Source organism: Paramacrobiotus metropolitanus, unplaced genomic scaffold (assembly GCF_019649055.1).
Source record: "Paramacrobiotus metropolitanus isolate TYO unplaced genomic scaffold, Prichtersi_v1.0 Parri_scaffold0000046, whole genome shotgun sequence".
NCBI lineage: Eukaryota > Metazoa > Tardigrada > Eutardigrada > Parachela > Macrobiotidae > Paramacrobiotus > Paramacrobiotus metropolitanus.
Genome location: NW_026570266.1, coordinates 793,076 through 813,404, shown reverse-complemented (window position 1 = coordinate 813,404; position 20,329 = coordinate 793,076). Strand labels below are relative to the sequence as shown.

The window sequence follows — 20,329 nt, the reverse complement described above, 5'->3', positions numbered from 1 at the left end:
TGGTCCGACTGCTGCACTTGCTGCAGAACAGGAACACCAGTGTCGTGCAACCTTTGATCGTCCGCTTGAACCTGTGTTTCAGCAGCCACTTGTATAGTTGGCAATACGGAATGAGCGTTTCCGGTACACGGGAGCTGTGACAGAATCGATTGGTTTATGACAATGTCCTTGTACCATGGATTATTTCGCTTGAGAAAGTTAAGTGCCCGTTTTACTCGACTGGCGGAAACGTTGAACGTGGAATAGTTGTCAGCGTCATCCCGGTTAACCACTATTACTGAGAGCAGTGTTGAAGGGTGATGGGGCAAACTTTTGGCAAATGTTGTCACATCTTGGCGAAAATTGATAACATTCCCCGAATAAGCCAGCTGTTGACCTTTCCGTAGTTTATAAACAGAAAGCACTGGGTGAACACGGGCAATCAGCTGCTCCTCAAGTGGTGTTAAATTTTTCAGTTCTGGTGGTACTTCCCCAGGGTCCATATTATTGGTTTGCGAGTATTTCGGGTTTCCTTTCTTGCAGTGAAAACATCTGCTCTGCGCATCGACTTTGAGACCTGGCCAACCTTCGTTGCATACAATACACGAATTCCACTTAAGTTCTGCCATCCTCTTCTCTAGCATAAACATTTGTGCACCTTCAGATATTGTTGCTCGTGATACTGCCCGCTTAAGTCTGTCAGCTGTAAGTCTGCGAGATCTTTGGCTTCTGGTTTCTTGGTTTCTTTTAGCTGCACGGCGAACTCTATCGTTTTGTCGTCTACGTGACCTTTCACTTTCAGTCTGCTGATTTCGTTTTTCTGCACGTCTGTTGCGATCTTCTCGGCGTCTTTGGGACTGCTGCGAAGCCGTTTCTCGCGCACGTATTGCAGCAACTCGTTCTTGATTTTTTTGTGTGCGTCGCTATGTCCACCTGCAGTTCGTTGGCGGTAACGCTGCATGCGAGTTCTGGGAGAATCCTTAGATGTGCTACGCGCGTGTACAAGTGCACTTATGTGTGAAGAAGAATAATTCGAATTATCCTGACACTTGAAAAGCCACGCTTACCTGCGATTTGATCTTCGTTTTTCTTTCTTTTGGTCACATTGTTACCTACAGATTTTTGGCGATTATGTTGCATGCGAGTTCTCGGCGAATTCGAAGATGTGCCTGGCTGCTGAGTTTTGTCGGGGTTCCCTGGAGCACGCGCATACAAAATGATGTGTGAAAGGGGATAGTCTTAAGCGAACTATGCAGATTCTGTACCTGGGCTGCTTTCTTCGTTTTTCTTTCGTTTCTGATGCCGCTTGGAATGAGGAACCTTGCGTTTCATTTTAGAGAAAACCACAACAATAAATCCAGTTTCATAAGTGAACTTTTCCTTTAATTAAATGCAATGATTATTACTATACGATAGCCTTAATTAATAAGCTTTAATACGGGAGAGCTTTAATTATTAAGCTTTAATTTACTTTAATTAATACTATACGGGAGAGCTGCATATGCAGCTGTTTATGTTTGATATTGTTGGGGTTTCCTAGTTTGTTGGCGTACTTGTAAGTTGCAACAATAATAATTTGTGGTATCCTAGGTAATAATAGTAAAACTGGTTAACTGTTTACTGTACTTCCTTATGCGATAGCCCTACTTCCTTATATTGCGTCATTTGCTTCCTTGCATGACGTCATTTTTTTACTTCCGTAACGTACAGACAGACAGACACTTTTCAGTTTTGTGTGAATTAGAGGACCTTCGCTGCGCTCCGGTCGACTATCTTAGTACAGGAAGGAACTTCGAATTCTACTGTTAACTTCAGTATTGATTGTATTTTAGGAAATGTATTCAAACAAGCACATTTCCATCGCAGCTACATATATACGAGTATATATTTTGTAAATTGTGTATATATTTTCTACGTGGTCATAAAGACCTTTTTGTACAGTACACCTAGTTCACCAATAATTAATTTTATTTTAATAACGTCTGATTATAAATAATTCTGTTACACAGTTAGCCCTTCCTCGTAATTGGCATTGGACACTATGTTGTAGACCGCAGCGCAAAGTGTGAATACCAGACTATTTTCCGCCGATGCGAAAAAACATTCTAGTATACAGAAAAATATATCAATAGTCGTTGTTTTAAAAAAAAAGCATTCATGCACTCGTAGCTGTTGCACGTGCAAACTAATAAGTACTTGCAGTTGTACTGTAGAGAATGTATACAATTCGTCCGTGATTATGGGAACATTAAATAGCAATCTGCAGATGTGATAAGCCCTTCCAGCGTTTTCGTTGTTCGCAGTTGTCAGCCTATGTCAGATAAACTGCACTTTTTTGGCTACCCGGGTACTGTATAAATTCTATTAAAAAGTCTCGTCGTATAGTACAGAAGTGCAGTATGTACCGTTAATTAGCGCTGTCTGTCAAACAAGTTGCACAACGTTTTGAGTGACATTTTTTAAGGTGCAGCATGTTCGAACAAAATAACTATTTTTAAATTTGCGTATAACAGTCTGTAAATAATGCCAGTTTACAATAGTTGCATCAGCATAGCGGTTAGGCGGACGGCAAAGCCGTCTCGTGCGACATTGGAACGTGTGCATCAAAGTTCAAGGTCGTCCAGATTTAGATGCTAGGTGATTAATTTTTCTAATACGCATAATAATCTGATGCTCTAGGACTTATCAGGAAACACAATCAATCAGCTAATCTACAACATCTGGCAAAGTCTTTTTCGCGATCATTTTTTGCAGTATGCGGTGTGCACCTGCTTAAATGCGTCTTTAAGCGTTTGTTCAGCGTCTTGTCCGCATGTTACAGCTACGTCGTGGGCGCCGTCGAAATAATTCACACTCTTTTTCAGTTTGCTGAAAAAGAATGCAGTTATTTGATGACAGAAAATCCATAATACAGCCCTTAAAGATGAGACAAGTTACGTGCTAAATTTATGAAACCTACTTGCAAAAACTCTGGTGGGCAACAGAAGCACTGTCGTTCTCTCCACTGTTGGCTGCAGTATCAAGGTGTTCGCAACAGCCATCTAACGCATCCTCGTCTTTGTCAATACAGTGAGCGATAGCACGAAAATATTTCACCGGTCCCACTGTGGTACTGCACAGCGTACCCAGGGAAAGCCGAAATTCAGCACCATACCATCCACCCCAATCCCCATCATCTTTAAGAAGAGCGGGGCACTGCGCATATAGGGATTTCCTGCAGTTGCTCACGTCGACGTTCCACCTACGCATATCAAGAGCGTGCCGGCAAAGCGCCTTTGAGTTTTACCTGCTAAGGCCACATTTTGCTTTTACAAAATTAATGAAAACGGCGAGTAACTGCACATCTGAAAAGCCCTTGTTTGCAGAGCCGTACTCCTTCTAGAGCATTCAAATCAGCGTTGATGCATGCACGACGCTTCGACTATTAACATGGCAGCTGTTTACCGCGCCACGCTTTCAGCGCGATCTTGAGCCGCCTTGTAATTCAGCAGCCAGGTGCAGATCGCGATACAGGACTTATCCAGCTGCGGCGCAGCTGGATAAGTCCGCTGCGCTATTGTCAGCCTTTTCTATAACATACCGGCAAAACTGATCAGCAGTCGCTTGTAATTGTTTCAGGTCCGCGGCGGATACCGGCCATAGTTGCGTGCCATTCTCTGGCACCAGACGATGAAGATAGCTTTCTTCGTCCCTGTCCAGCTCGTCACAGTGTGCTTTCTGCTCTTCACAGGTTTTAGCAGCTACGGCACTGGCCAACAATGCATACGTCGTAAATGTTATGAAAGCGAGTTGCATTTTCTCCATCAAATTAACGCGATGGTGTTCACTGTTTAGCTGTTAAATTGTGCTTGTACACTTTTACAAAAGGCCTTGAAATTTATAACCACAGTAAATTTTAAGCAATGGCATCCATCGTTTTTGCCAGGATTATACAAGTTTGAGTACAAAAGAACTGAATAAATCGCCTGCATAGCGTTTGCTCAATGCTGATTCCACATGTTCGGTCCGTTTAAAACGCGCTTTCATTGCTAATTCCACGCCAGAAGGTATTGTAGCCTTGCATAATCGCTTGACGCTGTTGAATGTTGTCTACAAGTTGCTGTTAGCAGGCGGTCGACCTAGATACTAGAAAGTGCTTCCAGCTCGCACATTTTAGAAGGTGCGCAATATTTTTACAAACTGAATTGCATTTCACCATTCATGTAGAAATTTTGCAGTATGGCGACATGTACCAAAATTCCCCGGAAAGTGCATCTTTTTGTTAAAATACGAGTATGCAAACCGTTTCGTTATATTATCTTGACGAATGCCAGATTAAACTGCATATGTACACGCGTTCGCACGCAGATAGTTTCATCTACAGTGAAGCAGAGGAAGTAAGCCAGGTAGCTGCCATCAGCCGGTCCATAATATTTTGTAGCAGCTCTGGGGCGGATGACATAAGATATAATTAGCTAAATTATCCGTAATTACTTGTGCTAATTTATTATATCTACCATCCAGGGTTCTATAAATACCATTTACCGGAAGTAAGTAGTCTCATAATAATAATTCTGTAATGACCTAGCGGTTTCAGATTACTTTTAACCAAGCACACATTCGTTACAGGAGGTATAGCTTCAGTAAATAATTACTTCCCTACGTAGTATAGATGCGTCTACACAAGCCCCTCTTTAGCTGAAAATACAGTATATGCCCGCGAACAAGTTAAAGAAATGTAAATGTGTGTGTTTTTCGTGAGTTTTTATTTAAAATTGGTGCATCGTGTTTTGATTTGACCAATAAAAGGTAAATGCATAAATGCGAACAGCGTGAATTATACTAAAAAATAATTATTTGTTGAGTAGTCCGGGCACTTGCAATCAGCAGCATAGCGGTTCGATGGTGACCACAGGGTGCCCAAACATTACCACGCAGTACGTGGCCATAATATGCCGCAAGCTCATATGTATGTTGACTGAGAATCCGTTAATCGACGGAACAATCCCTGGACAATAATCGCACAGAGGGCCGTCATGGTACGGTCAGCGCGCAACACTCATTCCCATCCGGTATTCTTCTTGTTGCAAGGATGAGAGTACCAGAAGTTGGTCATGCGAGTATTGCGACGACTCAGGAACGAGAGTTCGACGGGTAAGTTAATTAAGGTCTGCCGTACTGAAGCTTAATTTCCAACGAGTGCAGCCAGATGTTGCAATAAGCCTTCGAAAAGAGCATACAGATAGAATCTGCCTCACGCCAGAAAGAGCGTCGCGCAACAATTTTCTTGTTCCAGCAGATCCAGTACCGATTTCCAGTGTACTGGAGCCAGCGCTGGTGCAGTGATGTTAACAACCACTGCGAGCAATGGTTATAACGAGAAGTGAGATGTGACTTAAAAATGTATTAAGGGAAACAATTCGCAGCGAGAAAATCGGCAAAGTGACAATCATTTACATTACACAAAGTTGTCCGGCTTAATCACTTCTTCGGCGCTCACAGAAGTTGTCGCGTAAGTGCACCTGCGCTACAACTGTTCAGGTCGACGATGACCTTTACGTGTTACCTATGTGTCCCTATAACGATTAGGCAGCGCACCCGTAAGACAGTGACCTTTATTCAATATAACACTATGCCCACAATAACAATGCTTATGCTAGGTAATCCAGGTGCAGCCTGGGAGTTGACTGAGAGTCGGCTGGTAGACTGCTGTCAGACTACTGACTGGTACGGTGTGCAGGGGTACTTTATATATGGTCCGGGTCCGGATGGGCTCCGGTGCCATGGGTGGGGCTGGTGTGGCGACAAGTCAATGACAGAGTGCGTGACGGCATGATGATTTAATATGCGGTCAGCGTTACGTCATATGACCGCGCAGGAATGTGCAGGGCATACTTGCACGTAGGCTTCCGGTGACTAATGGTCGTGCGGTGCGACTAGTGACGATGTTGTCACAAAGTTTAATAATTCATCTCGTAACTTAATATGACAAACCACTTTGAACAATGTAACTAAAAACAAAGAACAGCTTTCAAGCATGCTGCTGTATACAAATTTGCCGGTTGCTTATCTAAACTGCGTAATGACGATGATTAAGGATCAGTGGTGAACAATTTTAATGATTAACCACATGGAATACAGGGTTTTCAACAAAAAATTCGCACGCAGCAAATCTACCAATCCTGAAAACATGGTAAACGAGATAAGGAGCAGTCTAAAAGGCAGATTCCCCACATGTTACACAAACTAGGTCACTGGTTAGCGGTCGAAACGCAAAGCGTTGAATTAATAACCCCAGATCACACTGGGCGCAACAAGCAGAAAATCCCGCTCCAGACTTCCACGTCCCATTCGCCAGTACACAGAGCTCGGAAGATTCACCAGCCAGGAGGTTTGCGAAGATAGCCACAGACAGTAGAATGGAATGAGCGACGAAAATGAGTATCAGTGCGGCTGTAAGCTTGTAACTAATTAGTTTGGATCAGTGAGGGACTGAGGGGTACTGGTCGTACGGTAAAATACTCGCAGATATGTACTGAACCTAAAAGACAGAATAAATACAGGAATTATTTTTATTCGTCCCATTAACTGTATCCACAAAATTAGTTCACATATTCTTCCATTCCATGTTACCGGACGTTACTCACTGGATTGCTGTATGAGCCGCAAAATTGATTCTGCTCAGCTTGTACGAAGTCCGGCTGCAGTTTCGATTTTTATTATACCTGCCGTCCATTGTTCTATAAATACCGGCGAAAATTTAATAATAAATTCTGTTATGACTATCAGCGGTTTTAGATTGCTATTTACCAAGAACACTTTCGTCGTAAGGAGTTTAATCTACATCAGCAAGTAATTCTGTCTACACAAGCTTCTCTTAAACTGAAAATATATGCCCATTAACATGTTGGTTATGAATTTAAAAAGCACGGATAATACAATCTTTTGCAGAGTAGTCTGGTCACTTGAAACCAGCATCTTAATTAGCGTTAGACACAGACAGCGCAATTACTGCCAAACAGCACGTGGCCATAATATGTAGACATGATTATATTATGCTGTGTTGATGATTCATTTATCGACGGAAAACTCCTTAATCCTTTATCGCATAGAAGGCGACGATGGCAAAAAGGATATGCACCATTCCTTCTTATCTGGTACTCTTCTTGTTGCAGGGATGAGCGCTATAGAATCTGTTGAAGTAAATAGTGCGAAGTAGGGCGCTTAAGCCGGGCCTATCAATGATATTTCCGTCAGGATCGGTGACATATGGGAGGCCATTTTCGTAACATCCGTATCGCCCCGTTGCTTCAATGCAGCAAGGCCGCTTCCCACCGTACGCGTAAGCTGGCATCAACTAGAAAGGTATATGTAAGAAAGAAAACATAAATCGCTAAAAGTGTAAATTGTCCTTACCATGGAGAACACCATGAGACAAAAGATCGGGACCATCATGCTTCGCGAATTCATGGGGAAAATAACGCGTTATGGCAGAAACATTGATTTGCTTTCGAAGTAATTGCAACAGTATTTTTAACAGTAACGATAGTCAAATATTTCGCTCGGCCTAAATACATTCCGAAGAGTGGGTTTCATTGCTGCATAAGAACCCGACGATTTGCTGATAAGCAGTCTGATCGTTCTTTGGTTTCCGAGTATCCGGTGCAATTTCTTTAATGTATAAAATCGTATTCCTGCGCTTTAAAATTCTGGACACCACTTCAGTTCTGCATTCGCGATAGCCACGTAGCAAGCAATACTACATGCGTTTCCCAAAACTATGTTTTATGGATATTTCGGTTTTTCAGCTGATATCAACATTTTTTCACAGCCTGTTGATGTCGGTTTGAAGTGTGTTTTCCGAAAAATATGAAAAACGCCCCGCTTAGACCGCATGCCCAATCATATTTTGCGTTTCGGGTTACAGATACTGGAATGAAAACTCAGCTTTCGCGATAACCTCTCGAAAAATCACGTACTTGTTGCCGGAAATCAGTTCGATCGGTACGGCCATTTCTGGTTCTTCTGCTTGCATCGGCGCTTTTTTAAGTCAGCTGACGCCGTGTTTTCCGGGATTACCGTGAACGCACTGGTTACCCACTTCAGTTAAGTACTCGTATCTTGATTTCTTGCGCTGTCACACGCTCAGTGTGTGTGAACGCCTCACTATTTTTCGGGATACGTCCTTATGGAACATTTCTGGATCTGGTTTTTCCGCGCAATGGAAACATCGTTTGCTAAGGGATGATCGGTTCACGGAAAACTGTTGCTTTAGACACAGCGATTTGCCGACTTCGTACTCTGGACAATAGTTCATTACTAAAATTATTGAGAATTTTATTTGAGGAATTTTTCATTGTTATCCACTGGTTGTGATTGAAACAGCAGTTTTATGGCGATCCAACCATCAAGCCAATTAATTTAACGATCATGTTCTCTGCGCAAAATATTATGGGACGTGACAATCGAGAATTCTGTTGCATTGTTCTGTTTGTGCCAATCGAATCGACTTATCCGAATATTACCTAGCTATAGTGAGGTGGTACCACGTAGTGAGCTGACGAGTGATGGCACCACGAGAATTCAGAAAACTGGAGTGGGTTAAAAAACGCGTTCTTCGTATTTCGACGAAACACGCTTCAAACCGGCAATGGTAGAATGTAGAAATCATCGAAGTACGCTGAAAGGCCCAAATTCCATAACGATTAAATCAATACCGGGAATGTAGGCATTTATTCGAGTGGGTATCCCGAAAGCGAAATTAGAATCGCTGTTCAAGACTCCAGAGTTCAAGGACATGATTCAACATGCTAGGAAACTCTCGCTGCATTAGTATGTAGTGTGTACTGGAAACAATAGAACAAATACACTGATTATCAGCTAAATTGTGCGTGGTTTTATGCCGGCAGGAATCCCACTCTCTGGCTTCCTGGTTAGGTATATAAGGTGGTCTAATATTTTTGTTCAAAACCTGGTGCAAGTACTGCAACGTAAATTATTTCGAGTTTGTGCCATACCGCGCTGATTATGTTATCAAAAACCATGATGGTCCTGACCTTTGGTCTCTTGGTGTGCATGGTAAGCTCAGGCAGCTTTCTCAATGTAATATTAAAAAATTGTAACCGCTGGCTTTTCGACACACTCAGGGGCTGATTCCAGCACACGTATACGGCGACGGCGACTGTGATGGAAACATTAAAAAACCGGCTTGCTGCTGTTCGGGTTGGCCGCTTTACCGATGTGACGACGATAACTGGCCCACTGTCAACATCTACGGGGCGAAGATCTACGGTCACGGCTATAAGCATAATGCTAAAATCATGGAGAAAGTACGGGAGCATCCATGCAGACTGGATGGCACTTGGAAGGATTGAACTGTACGCTCTTCCGTACCGTCGTTTTCTTGAGTGCAATTTCGAGGCAATGATTCTTATGTCACTAATTCACGAGTATGTAATTAATCATCATCGTATACGTGTTTGAGGCTTTTTAGAAATGAAATTACTTGCTGCGCGCGCTGCCTGTGCTTAACGCTACACTGTGAGTGTAATTTTCCAATAAAAGTATTCCTATATATTTTGCTTAACTGCTAATCAATAAACCAGGATAATTATGACAAGCTACAGCCGTTAATAAATAATTATGATAATAAATAACTTTACCAGATTGCAACTGCTCTCCTACTGTTTTGTATCCTCTGCAAATACAAAGTAGTTTATCATGTTCTCACAAGTTTTATACCAAGCAGCGACTCCCGTATTGTGACCTTGATAATTCTTATGAGTGACGAAAACAACTTTGTACTTTGTAGCAAAACAATCAGCAAAGCGACAATCATTGGCATCATTTTAACAGCAAGCTACGCATCGGCTTTCATACTTTCAAAACGCTCAAAGAATTTTCTTAATTTGTTGGGTGATCTCGTAACCTATAAAAAACACTTTGAATCATCAACCAGAAACAAAAACTTTTCACTCTCGCTTTTCCTCCTAGACATATTTGTCGCTTACCATTAAGATTGCTTACACCTGCCGCCGCCCACTGTGCATACAACGTGATAGAGCAAACAATAATACGTTCAGTGTTTTCGAGATAGGCAATTTTGACTGCTTTAAAAATTACTTCAAGATTCAGACTACGACTCTACCAAAAATTTCCGTCAGCGTTTCGGCCTTGCGAAAATTCCTTCAGCGCAAAATCAGTCGAAGTTTCGATTTTTGTTCATCCATGTACGCATATCGCGGCGGTAGAAATACGAAGACCGAAGAATTTGGTCACAATCTTGCGAATTATAAATATCATGGTTTCGTATTAAAATGTGCATATGGACCATATCAACATGCACAATTTACTGCAAAACCCCGAAATCTGCACCAATGTGTAAACAAGCACACGGAAAACCTGACTCCGGCAGGTACTGTACTCTCTTTAGTTTCGTATGAACCACAAATCATACTGATTTTAATACACACCATACAATTTTATTCATTTCTCGAAAAAGCCGTGCTTCAAATGGAATTTTTTTGCGCTCACAGCGAATTTAACAACCATGGTCACGGCGCAAAATATAGCTGTATTAAGAAATCGGCCTACTGAATATTTTACCATAAGGCATGCCTAAGACCAATAGAGTGATTCCACACAAGGAAGCTGAGTCACCGCAAGAATTCAGGCAGCTGAAGTGGGCCAAACGGAATGTTCTGCGTATTTTGGGAGGACACATTTCAAATCTGCACCTGATACTTGGTAGAATCAGTAGAATGCAAGAGAATCGTCGATGTCAGCTAAAAACCCCAAAATTTTCATAACGATAAAATCGTTTCTGGGAACGCATAATTGTTTGTTCGAGTAGTTATCCGTAAAGCGGGATTTGAATCGCCATTTAGGATTTCAAGAATGTGATTCAGCATGGCTGAAAACCCGCAGCAAACCATATATACTGGAAAGCGATAGCAAGATAAAAAGTATTTGAGTTCATATTTTGTTCGAAAACTGGTGCAAGTACTGTAACGTTAATTATTCAAAGTTTGTGCCATAACGCGGTGATCATGTCATCCAAAACCATGATGGCCGTGACCGTTGGTCTCCTGGTGGTCTGCATAGTAAGCTGAATGAACGTGCTTAATGTAATAGTAAAACGTTGTAACGGTGATTTTTCGGCGCATTCAGTGGCTGATGCCGGCTCACGTGTACGCTGACGGTGACTGCGATGGAAAGCCGGCTTGTTGCTGTGTACCATCGCCACGGAAGGATATAACATACGGATGCGACAGCACCAACTGGCCCATTTCCACCGTCAATGGGAAAGAGTACAAAGTCTACCCGGCCTATAAAGACGATTCTTGGGTAAGGAGACTCGTTGGGGATCATCCGTGCTACATGTCATAACACCGGATGGAAACGAATTGTACGATGTCCCGTGCCGTCTGGTATGCTGTTGCGGGACAAGGACGCTTCTGCCTTATACGCTGATGATTATATGACCGATCGGTCATATAATCATCAGCGTATAAGGCTCATTATGGCTTTTACTTGCTGCGTGCCCTGCCGGTGCTTTACGCTAACTGAGAGTGCGCTTTCTATAAAATATTCCTGCATATTTTTTTTGCGCTATTGATATTCGATTCAACAAGTCTTTGGCAGTTTTGCTGTAGTTCTTAGGATATTTCTGATAATAAATTTAACGGATCGTAATCGCGTTGCTATTCTGTATTCGCGTTGCGGTTCGCGGTTTGCTGTTCTATCCTCTTAAAATATGTTGCCTTGATCCCACAGGAAATTATCCTAAGTAAGAAGTACTGCAAGTTGCAATGAACTCGTGACCGCAAACAACATTCTGAGCCATTGCCCAGAATCAAGGAATATTAGTACCTTCTACTTTTCGTCCAACGCACTTGCCGATTTCCGTTGCTGCTGCGCACAAGCACAACTGCGGCAGTACAGTGTACATACAGAGTCCGTTAACTTATTAGAAATATTAATACTGTTCGAAAGTGTTTTTAAAATGAAATTAAACACTTCAATCGCTTCTGGTGCCTTTTCACCACAAAACATTTCGCCAGCGTTTTGCTTTCCCGGAAATTTCGCCCGCCCAAAATTCAATAGAATTTGACAATTGCCCATCTTTTTCTATGTGCTGCTATCGCGACAATATACTGTAAGATGTTTGAAGTTACTGTACAGTACTGTTAACTCTTGCCTGCGTTTTCCAGGTCATAGCGTGCGAAAATTGAACGAAATATGCAGACCGAAAATTTGGCAAATATCTCACGAATGGTCTGACATGTTTCCTGAAGCGCAAAGGAAGTTTTGCCTAGTACAATTCAATTATCGCGGTGTCATCAGCTCAGTGTAGGGCAGCACTTTACTGGGTTTCTGGATATGCCTTTATACAAAGTGTATGGCCGAAATTAACGAATGATTGGTCGGAGCAGTTCAAACTGCATTCTCGTAGTGAAATGCTTGTCAAATTGGCTGTGGGTGCATGCCAAAAAGGGTTTATCTGGTGAAAAACAAAGTCTCCGTACAATACAATCAAAAAAATTCGAATAGCTCACAGGGGAAAGAAATGCCAACCAGTTTCGTTTTTTAATTTTGCGAACTGGGCCAGAATAAATTTTGACACGAATTTTGGTGCATCCATTCTAAACGAAAACGCCTTTTTTTTTCTCAAACCTAGTTGTACGATTTCGATAGCTAATAAATTTTTCTATCGAACGGTACTAAGCTGTTTTTACTGTACAATGATTGGCTCGCGATAAAGAAACCAAGAAAGAAGAAGGCCATTTGTTCACCCAGCCGGTACTGGCGTAATGTCAAACTCCAGACGGGTAACGACAGCCAGTATAGGGAGTCCTTGCCCAAGCCAATGGCTGCCCCTTTTATTCTTGAATATTGACGTCCTGAGACTCCTGAATAATACATAGTTATATGTAACTGTGCTATCATGTAAAGAAACATTAAGTACGTTCCCGGGAAATTGTTCGATGGTTATACATATGTCGGTTTTTCAGCTTGCGCAGGTTGTTTTACTGGGTTTTTCAGGCGCCGGTTTCAAGTACATGTATGTTTATCCGATATGCGGAGAATGTTCCGGGTAGCCCACTTCACTGATCTCGATTTTTTGTGGTGTCATCAGTTCACCGGCACCGAATACTAAAAAAATCGTGGATATCAGCTGGAAAACCCGAATGCATATGGGTCGGAATAAAACATATACTGTTTCTCTAGTGTTTACCACGAAAGCTGAGCTGTAATTCCCGTTCTGGACTTCCTATTCAAGCATAACACGAGTAACACGGTTATCAGCAGAATTGCGCGTGTTCACAGCATACGTTTAATTCAATCTCTGCGTAGCTCGGAAGGCATATAAAAACAGAGCGATCCCTTGTGAATTTCATTTCCATAAATGCTTGTGCTTTTACTAACACATTAGCCCTGAGTTTCCACTTTCCAGTAAACGTTCTTGTTCGTCATGGCTTCGAAAACCACCGTGATCCTGACCTTTATTCTTCTGAAGCTTTTGATGGTGAGCTCAGCCAGCTCTGGCATATTACTGTACGTTAAGTCCTAGCATTATATAGCTATACTTCGACAAATTCCTTATATACTGCATATAAACCGTATCGGTAACCATCTTTGTACGCGGTTACATTAGTACTTGAAGTTTCGCAGCCGATTTAGCTGGCGCGGAGCCCAGATATGCGCCTTTACTCTATAGGTAGCCCATATTAACGGCATAAGGGATTTGTCGAAGTACTGTTTGTAGCACGGTATAACCGGTGATTTTTCGTTACACCCAGTTGTGGGCGTCAGCGGCCCAGGTTGAACGGCAGTACAGGTGGATTTTGTATATTCATTGTAGTGTGTGATCCATGTGAATGGCTTTCCTTATTCCTCTCCCTTCACACCAGCGCCCAGGCCTGACTGCTGCTGGGATTATGTATACTGGTGCCAATGGAACTCAGCTTCTGGTACCTGGGATCTATCATTACAAGGAACCGAAGAGGATAAGAAACATCTTTCAATGAACGACCATCCATGCATTAAGCAAAAGCGCAAGGCTAAAGGTTAACTAGGATGCTTCTACACGCTCCACCATATTCTTTATCGGATCAAGAATTTCCCAACAACACTATAACTGGCCCGCTCATCAGCTGGTGATATGTTTATTAGTTTTATGGCTCTTTTGCTATCCACCACTCGTCCGTTCCACGTGAATATGTAATGCTGTCCTAGTGGGTGGCTCGAGAATACGTATCTTTGCTTTTGCGTAACTTATTGCACACATGATATACAACGATTATAATTTTCTGCTGGTTCTTTGCTGCTCTGCAACGCGTAGGAACAAAATTTGCTTGAACTTTCTTTTCCTGCAAGCAGGTGTTAGAGCGGCATCCGCTCTCTATAGGATCGTTAGATAAAACATTTCGATACAATTTGTATGCTTTGCCGATAGCCTAGTGGTGCCTCTCTCGGCCTTAGAGTATGGAGGTTGTGGGTTCGATTCCCTCAATTGGCAGATTTTTTCCGAAGTTCTATACAATCCTAGCACATCCCTTGCACAGGAATCTAATGTTCGTTTCAGCATATAGAAGCTTAATACTCAAATTTTAATATTATGAACAAAAATTTTTATTTATTATGCGCAGCAGAAATGGCATAGAATGTCTGAACAAAATGGGTTAATAAATCTATAAGCACAGCGGACCCTAAATCTGTTTACAGTGAAACCCTCACTACGTTCATATTTATAACGTTCACCCCTTTATTATGTGCATACATCTGGGAACCGGACTATCTGGCATGTTATAACACAAGGGTAGTTCTCTTTATAACGTTCACCCCTCTATAAGTATAATGTACACCTATCAGGGAACGGCAGACCATATTATTTTAAGGTGCATTCAACCCCAGCGTTACGTACAGCTGGCCAAGAACGAGAAGCAACAATTTCAAAGAAAGCTCTGGCTTCTGGTTTTAAGTCTGCCCACTGCCTGATCTTGCGATACAAAACAGCGAAACGACAAAAAACAACATTTACATACGTAGTTGAAAATTTAATATTTTCAGGTGACGGTACTGTAGCTGTTTAAAAATGGACGCGAAACGTAAGCGTTAGAGTTTTACTTTGAAGAAAAAGCTCGAAATCATTACCGTCGTCACGTTAGAGAAGTCATTTTACATTCCAGAACATAGACGGCGCCGCCTACGGTTGCTACTCTCAAATATATTACTCACCCCGCTAACTGAGAGCGCGCTTTTTATCTCATGTATAAGTGCTCATGTATATTTTGCGTATGGGATAGTCATTTCAACAAGTCTAGGTAGTTTCGATTCTTAGGATTTTTCTGATAATGAATCTAATGGATCGTGATCGCATTGCTGTGCTATTTCCTCTTTAAATATGTTGCCATGTTCCCCCAGGAAACTATGCTAACCGTAAGTAACATGTAAGGTGCAATGAACTCGCAAAACACAATTTCTGAGCCATTAACCAGCAGCAACGATTGTTAGTACCAGCTACTTTTCGTCATACGCACTTGCCAGTTTCCGTTGCTGCTGTGCGCAAGTACAAAATTATACAACTGCCGCAGTTAAGTGTACAATTACATACAGAGTCTGAATATGATAATATTAGAAACACGAGTATTAATACTGTCGGAAAGTAGTTTTTTTAAATGCGCAACTAATTACCGTACTTCAAACGTTTTTTCGGCCTTCTCATCACAAAAAACTTCGCCAGCGTTTCGCTTTCCCGAAAATTTCGCCAGCCCAAAATTCTATGATACTTGATAACTTCCCATCCTGATTCATGTGGTGCTCTCGCCGTGGTAAGAGGAGTCTGATGTGACCGTCAGTGTTAACTTTTGCCTGCATTTTCTACAGCATAACATATTCTCTGCGCAAAAAAAGAACGAAATATGCTGCAACTGACAATTTTTCTACAATCTCGCGAACTAATGGACTGGGGCCACATAGTAAGCTGCTGACACCGCAAGAAATCGCGATCAGTAAAGTGGGTAAGCGAAACACTTTCTTCGTACATCAGACAAAAACACTTGAAACCGGCGCCGGAAAAATGCAGAAAAACCATCTATGCAATCTGGAAAATCGTTCTATTTATAACGAACGAACTATTTCCCGGGAACACTTAATATGTCTTTAAGTAGTTATCCCGAAAGCAGAATATTACTCAGAACGTCAAAGTGCAAGAATATTATTCAGCAGAATATGATGCAGTCTGTGAAATCGCATACTCGGAAACGATAGTCCGAATAGACAGTTTACTGCAAACTGTGCACATTCTTATGCCGTACGGTAGCCAAATCTCTCGAAACGCTTCGAAAATACTTATATATATGCCGAGGAATCTTTTTGCTTTTTATTTTTGTTTGAAAAACACTGTGCGGTTTTTTCATAAACCATATCAGAGTGTGCGCCATAAATTCCATATTTTGTCATGAATTCAAAAATCATGATGTTCGTGAGCTTTGGTTTCTGGGTTTTCTGCATGGTAAGTGAGGCCCGCTAATTTTAAAAACCGGCCGTATGTGACCGTGTTTGTGCACTATGTTTAGTGGCCGATGCCAGCTGATGCGGAGTGCCCAAGCGGGAAGCCGGCTTGCTGCTGTGAAACAGAAGGGTCCGACATATACTGGTGTGACAGCAATAATATACCGCGTATACGATATTTTGTGAATAAATCCTCTCATTTGGACGCGTACCAAGCCAACAAAAAGCGCGAGATGAACCACCCTTGCAATCGTGGCAAAGATATTCCGAATTTGGAATGACCACAAACCGGCTTTTTCGGAGCTCCTAGTGGCGTCTGATTAACTAATTACAATTTGGAAGCTTCCCTACTCGAAGTCCGATATTGTTATAGTTATTTTACAAATTTCAGTAATTTTTTTGTTGTCAGATCTGGTGCTGTTTCCGAATTAAATCAAAGTTGGTAGGTTGCGTTGCCCGTCTTTTTTAGCGTAGTTTGTAATAGAGGATTCTCGATAATATACCGAAACGTCCTAAAGCCCAAATAGTGGGACACGTTCACACACGCTCACGCTCGGTACTAGCTCTCACTCTCTCAAAACAAGGTTCTGGTCCCGGACCAGAAGCACATGCTCTTGTGTTGCTAAGCTACTGGAAATTTTAACCTTTGCAAAATGCGAATGCTTTCGTTTCCATTGCGGGACGGTTCTGTCGATCTCCCTGCGTTGATTGTACGGATGCTGCACTTTCGCATTAAAGCAGTACCGTACGTACGTCTACAGTACTGCTTTAATACATCGATCATGCAGGTGTGCCACACCTCATAATCTTGCACTCACCATTAGTTACTCTGTATCCGAGAATTCAATGCTTTTCCAGACCACGACTTGCCATTTGCAGCCGTGCATTTTTCGCTTGCTTTATTGTTAAATTTCCGGTCAAGGAGTCTTTGATGCCATTCGTTAATCTAGGTACGCTGCATTTCTAAGACACAAGTGGCTCTGCATTCGTTTCCATGGAGGAGCTGTCGTCAATCCAGGCGGGCGCCCAGACGCGGGCTGCTGCCACGTTCTCCAACATGCCCGACGAAATCATTTCGCACATTCTTTCATTTTTGAACGTCATTGACATATCCAACAGCACTGTGTAAGTATTTGCCGCTTTCAGATTTAATGCTTTCACTTAATTCTTGATCAAAAGTCTGTTACGGTTTCGGCTTGCTCGATTACGACCCAAGGGGAATGTTTTTCTCGTAGCGTGTGCAAACGATGGCAACACGTCAGTCACGCCGCTAAGCTGCAGAAAAACGTCATCATCGACCTACTGAAATGCAAGACGCATCGACCAATACCCGTGCCGGATATAATCCTTGACGGTATCGAAGTAAATATACACGACTTCTGCGATCCCAGGGAATCCGGCCTCAGCTCCTTGATAAACAAATTTGTCACGCCTAAGACCCGCAATGTCATCATGCGTTGGTCGTTCGGTTCCTCGTCGCCGGAGCCGGTTCTGTATTTTGACGAGACCTGGGAGTACGAAGCTATTGATATACAGCGACAACTGTTCGACATTTTCCAGATTTTGCGCCGAACTGCTGCCCGTCATTCGCTGGCCGGCATTACGCTAACTCTGCAGAATATCCATCTGGGTGCTGATACATTACAGCGCATCATTCCCGACTGTGTGGCAGAGATCCATCTGGAAGATATCACCATGCACTGTCATTTCCCGACCGGGTCACTGATGAAAGAAGAGCCGCAGATCGTGCGCAAATTGTTAGTGGAGAAAGCCAGTGTCGGCAAGGTCAACGGCGCTTGGCCCTTCGATAGGCAGGGACGGAATGATAACGCCCCATCGTTCATGTTCACTGCCATTTCCACGGAGAAGATGAAATCCTTTGAGTTCTTTGGCCAGTTTCTGCCGGCCAGCCTGTCAGCGGAGGAAGAAGCCGTGATCCAGCGGAAGGTGCAGTCGAAAGATCCGGTTGGCGCTTCGCTGGTGTCCTACTTGTTCATGTAAGTGTAATTCACTCACGCTAACTGCCGGTACGCTTTGGGTGTCGGACTTTTGTGAAGTCAGAGGAATCGCCAGTCGGTCAAACAGTTGCAAAACGTTTTACTAAATGATGAGTAGTGTTAATACCGTGTAAACACGTTTAAAAACATTTCATCCGTATTGCAAGAAATGGGCTGCCATGTTTAGACATGCTGGATGGCCGAAACCAGCGGACGGAATTAATCCGCTGATGCCGGTCAGCACATTGAACGTGACTCTGGACCGGATTCGGACGCTTCCGCTATGGTTGCAGCATCTCACTGTGCAACTTCTTAGCCGTTATGCAGACTGATGTCCAGGTGTTGGGCTAATGGAAGTCGCAACGTTCGCAATAGTTTAGATTGGATACTATAGCTCGATACTATAATTATTTCGTTTACTCTTAGGTACACCTTCAGCACTAAATATTTTTAATTCATTGTTAAAAAAAATTACAGCAAAGCTGCTAAGAAAAACAACATCGGGCAGCAATCATTCCCGACCAGCCAATCTACAAGCTAAAAACACGGTACATCTTCATGTATTTTGTCCATATGATTTGCAGGTTATGCATATTACCCAATACACAATGACTTTTTCGCACTATTTTTTTATTACTAACGGCTTAACATTTTTTTGATTTCACAAGAAGCGGTAACATCACTGTTTCAAAACAATAGATCAAATAAAAAATAATTCATTTAATGCTGCCGCTCCTTCCATTGTCCCGAACACGGAACCAGCGTTGCCTCGCTGAATTTCCAGCGACATTCGTTGACGGAGGTACGGAGATATGGCTTAACTGTATAATCAGAAAGAAAAGCTTATTATAACTGTCCTTAGTTGATGCCGTGTTCCCTTCTTAAGTTAGTAATGCCGGTTCTGATTTCACCATTCCGAGTTTGATGCCGTGGCTGAAACAGTAACTATAGTAAAATGGGGAGCCATAGAAATTCTAGTCACAAGAAGCGGAACATAGTCAAAGCAAAACGTTATAATGTCGTACAGTGTGTACAAGCGAGCAAAATGATCGTTCTACCGCTTTGCTTTACCGGTTCCATGAAATTTATTATTCGCTTTGTAAGCGCCAGGTGAGAATAACAAGAAGTACAGTACTGCTGTAGTATTTCTACATCATGGGATCGTTTGATGACTGCCGATTCAAAAAATTAAACACACCGGGATCGATAACATGGGTGTCAACAAATGCATCTAGTAGTAAACGTCAACAGTAGTTGATGATTTTAGACTTTAGTCTTTATGATACAATACAGTAACCAGACGAACGGTCCCCATCAGTGTAGCTGCATTGACATTCACGATGTTAAATATGGCTGATGCAAAAGTAGTGCTGTTGTTTTCCGGTCTCTAGCGTTGCACATTAAACAGGATTTTATGAAATACATCAGATCGCTGTCTGTTTCAGCATCGGAATATCGAGATGGTTTTGGCTTGCCGCAGCCGTTCCCTACTTGGTAAAGAATCGCGAGTTCGGTGGAATATTGTTGGCGCCCATATGAGTACTGATTCGATTCATCAGCAGATCCGTTTGACCTTGTCCACTTAGTAATCTCAGGACGTTAGCCTGTACATAGTAGTATAGTACAATGGCAACGCAGCCGACGCTCCAGATATTTGTTTCATCTCCAATCTGCTCCTGATCCGGGTCTTCCGAGCCGGGGTAGGCGATCAGCTCCGGCGCAGCGCATAGTGCGGTACGCGTATAGCAGACGTTAAATACTTCACTTGGGCTTCCGCTATCTGCGCGGTGGACTCCCTCAAAGTCCACAGTGACCACCTGCAAGGCATTACAGTTGGTTTTGACCATCAGGGTTTCCGG

At 42.5% G+C, this 20,329-nt stretch overlaps 1 protein-coding gene across 1 annotated transcript; it reads left to right on the top strand.

Moving 5' to 3' along the window:
* Positions 1 to 15,333: 15,333 nt before the first annotated feature.
* LOC129591519 (uncharacterized) lies at positions 15,334 to 18,959 on the top strand. The gene is made up of 4 exons (XM_055487189.1): positions 15,334 to 15,399; positions 17,424 to 17,598; positions 17,709 to 18,470; positions 18,658 to 18,959. Exons 2-4 carry the CDS (start codon positions 17,468 to 17,470, stop codon positions 18,800 to 18,802), a joined length of 1,038 nt encoding a protein of 345 aa, XP_055343164.1. The 5' UTR covers positions 15,334 to 15,399; positions 17,424 to 17,467; the 3' UTR covers positions 18,803 to 18,959.
* Positions 18,960 to 20,329: the final 1,370 nt, after the last annotated feature.

What these genes read in the sequence shown, in the direction of transcription:
- LOC129591519 (XM_055487189.1), top strand. Translation starts at nt 17,468, where the DNA reads ATGGAGGAGCTGTCGTCAATCCAGGCGGGCGCCCAGACGCGGGCTGCT. An exon ending in GACATATCCAACAGCACTGT is followed by an intron (nt 17,599 to 17,708) that starts GTAAGTATTTGC and finishes TTTTTCTCGTAG; the next exon opens with CGTGTGCAAACGATGGCAAC. An exon ending in CTGGTGTCCTACTTGTTCAT is followed by an intron (nt 18,471 to 18,657) that starts GTAAGTGTAATT and finishes TGCCATGTTTAG; the next exon opens with ACATGCTGGATGGCCGAAAC.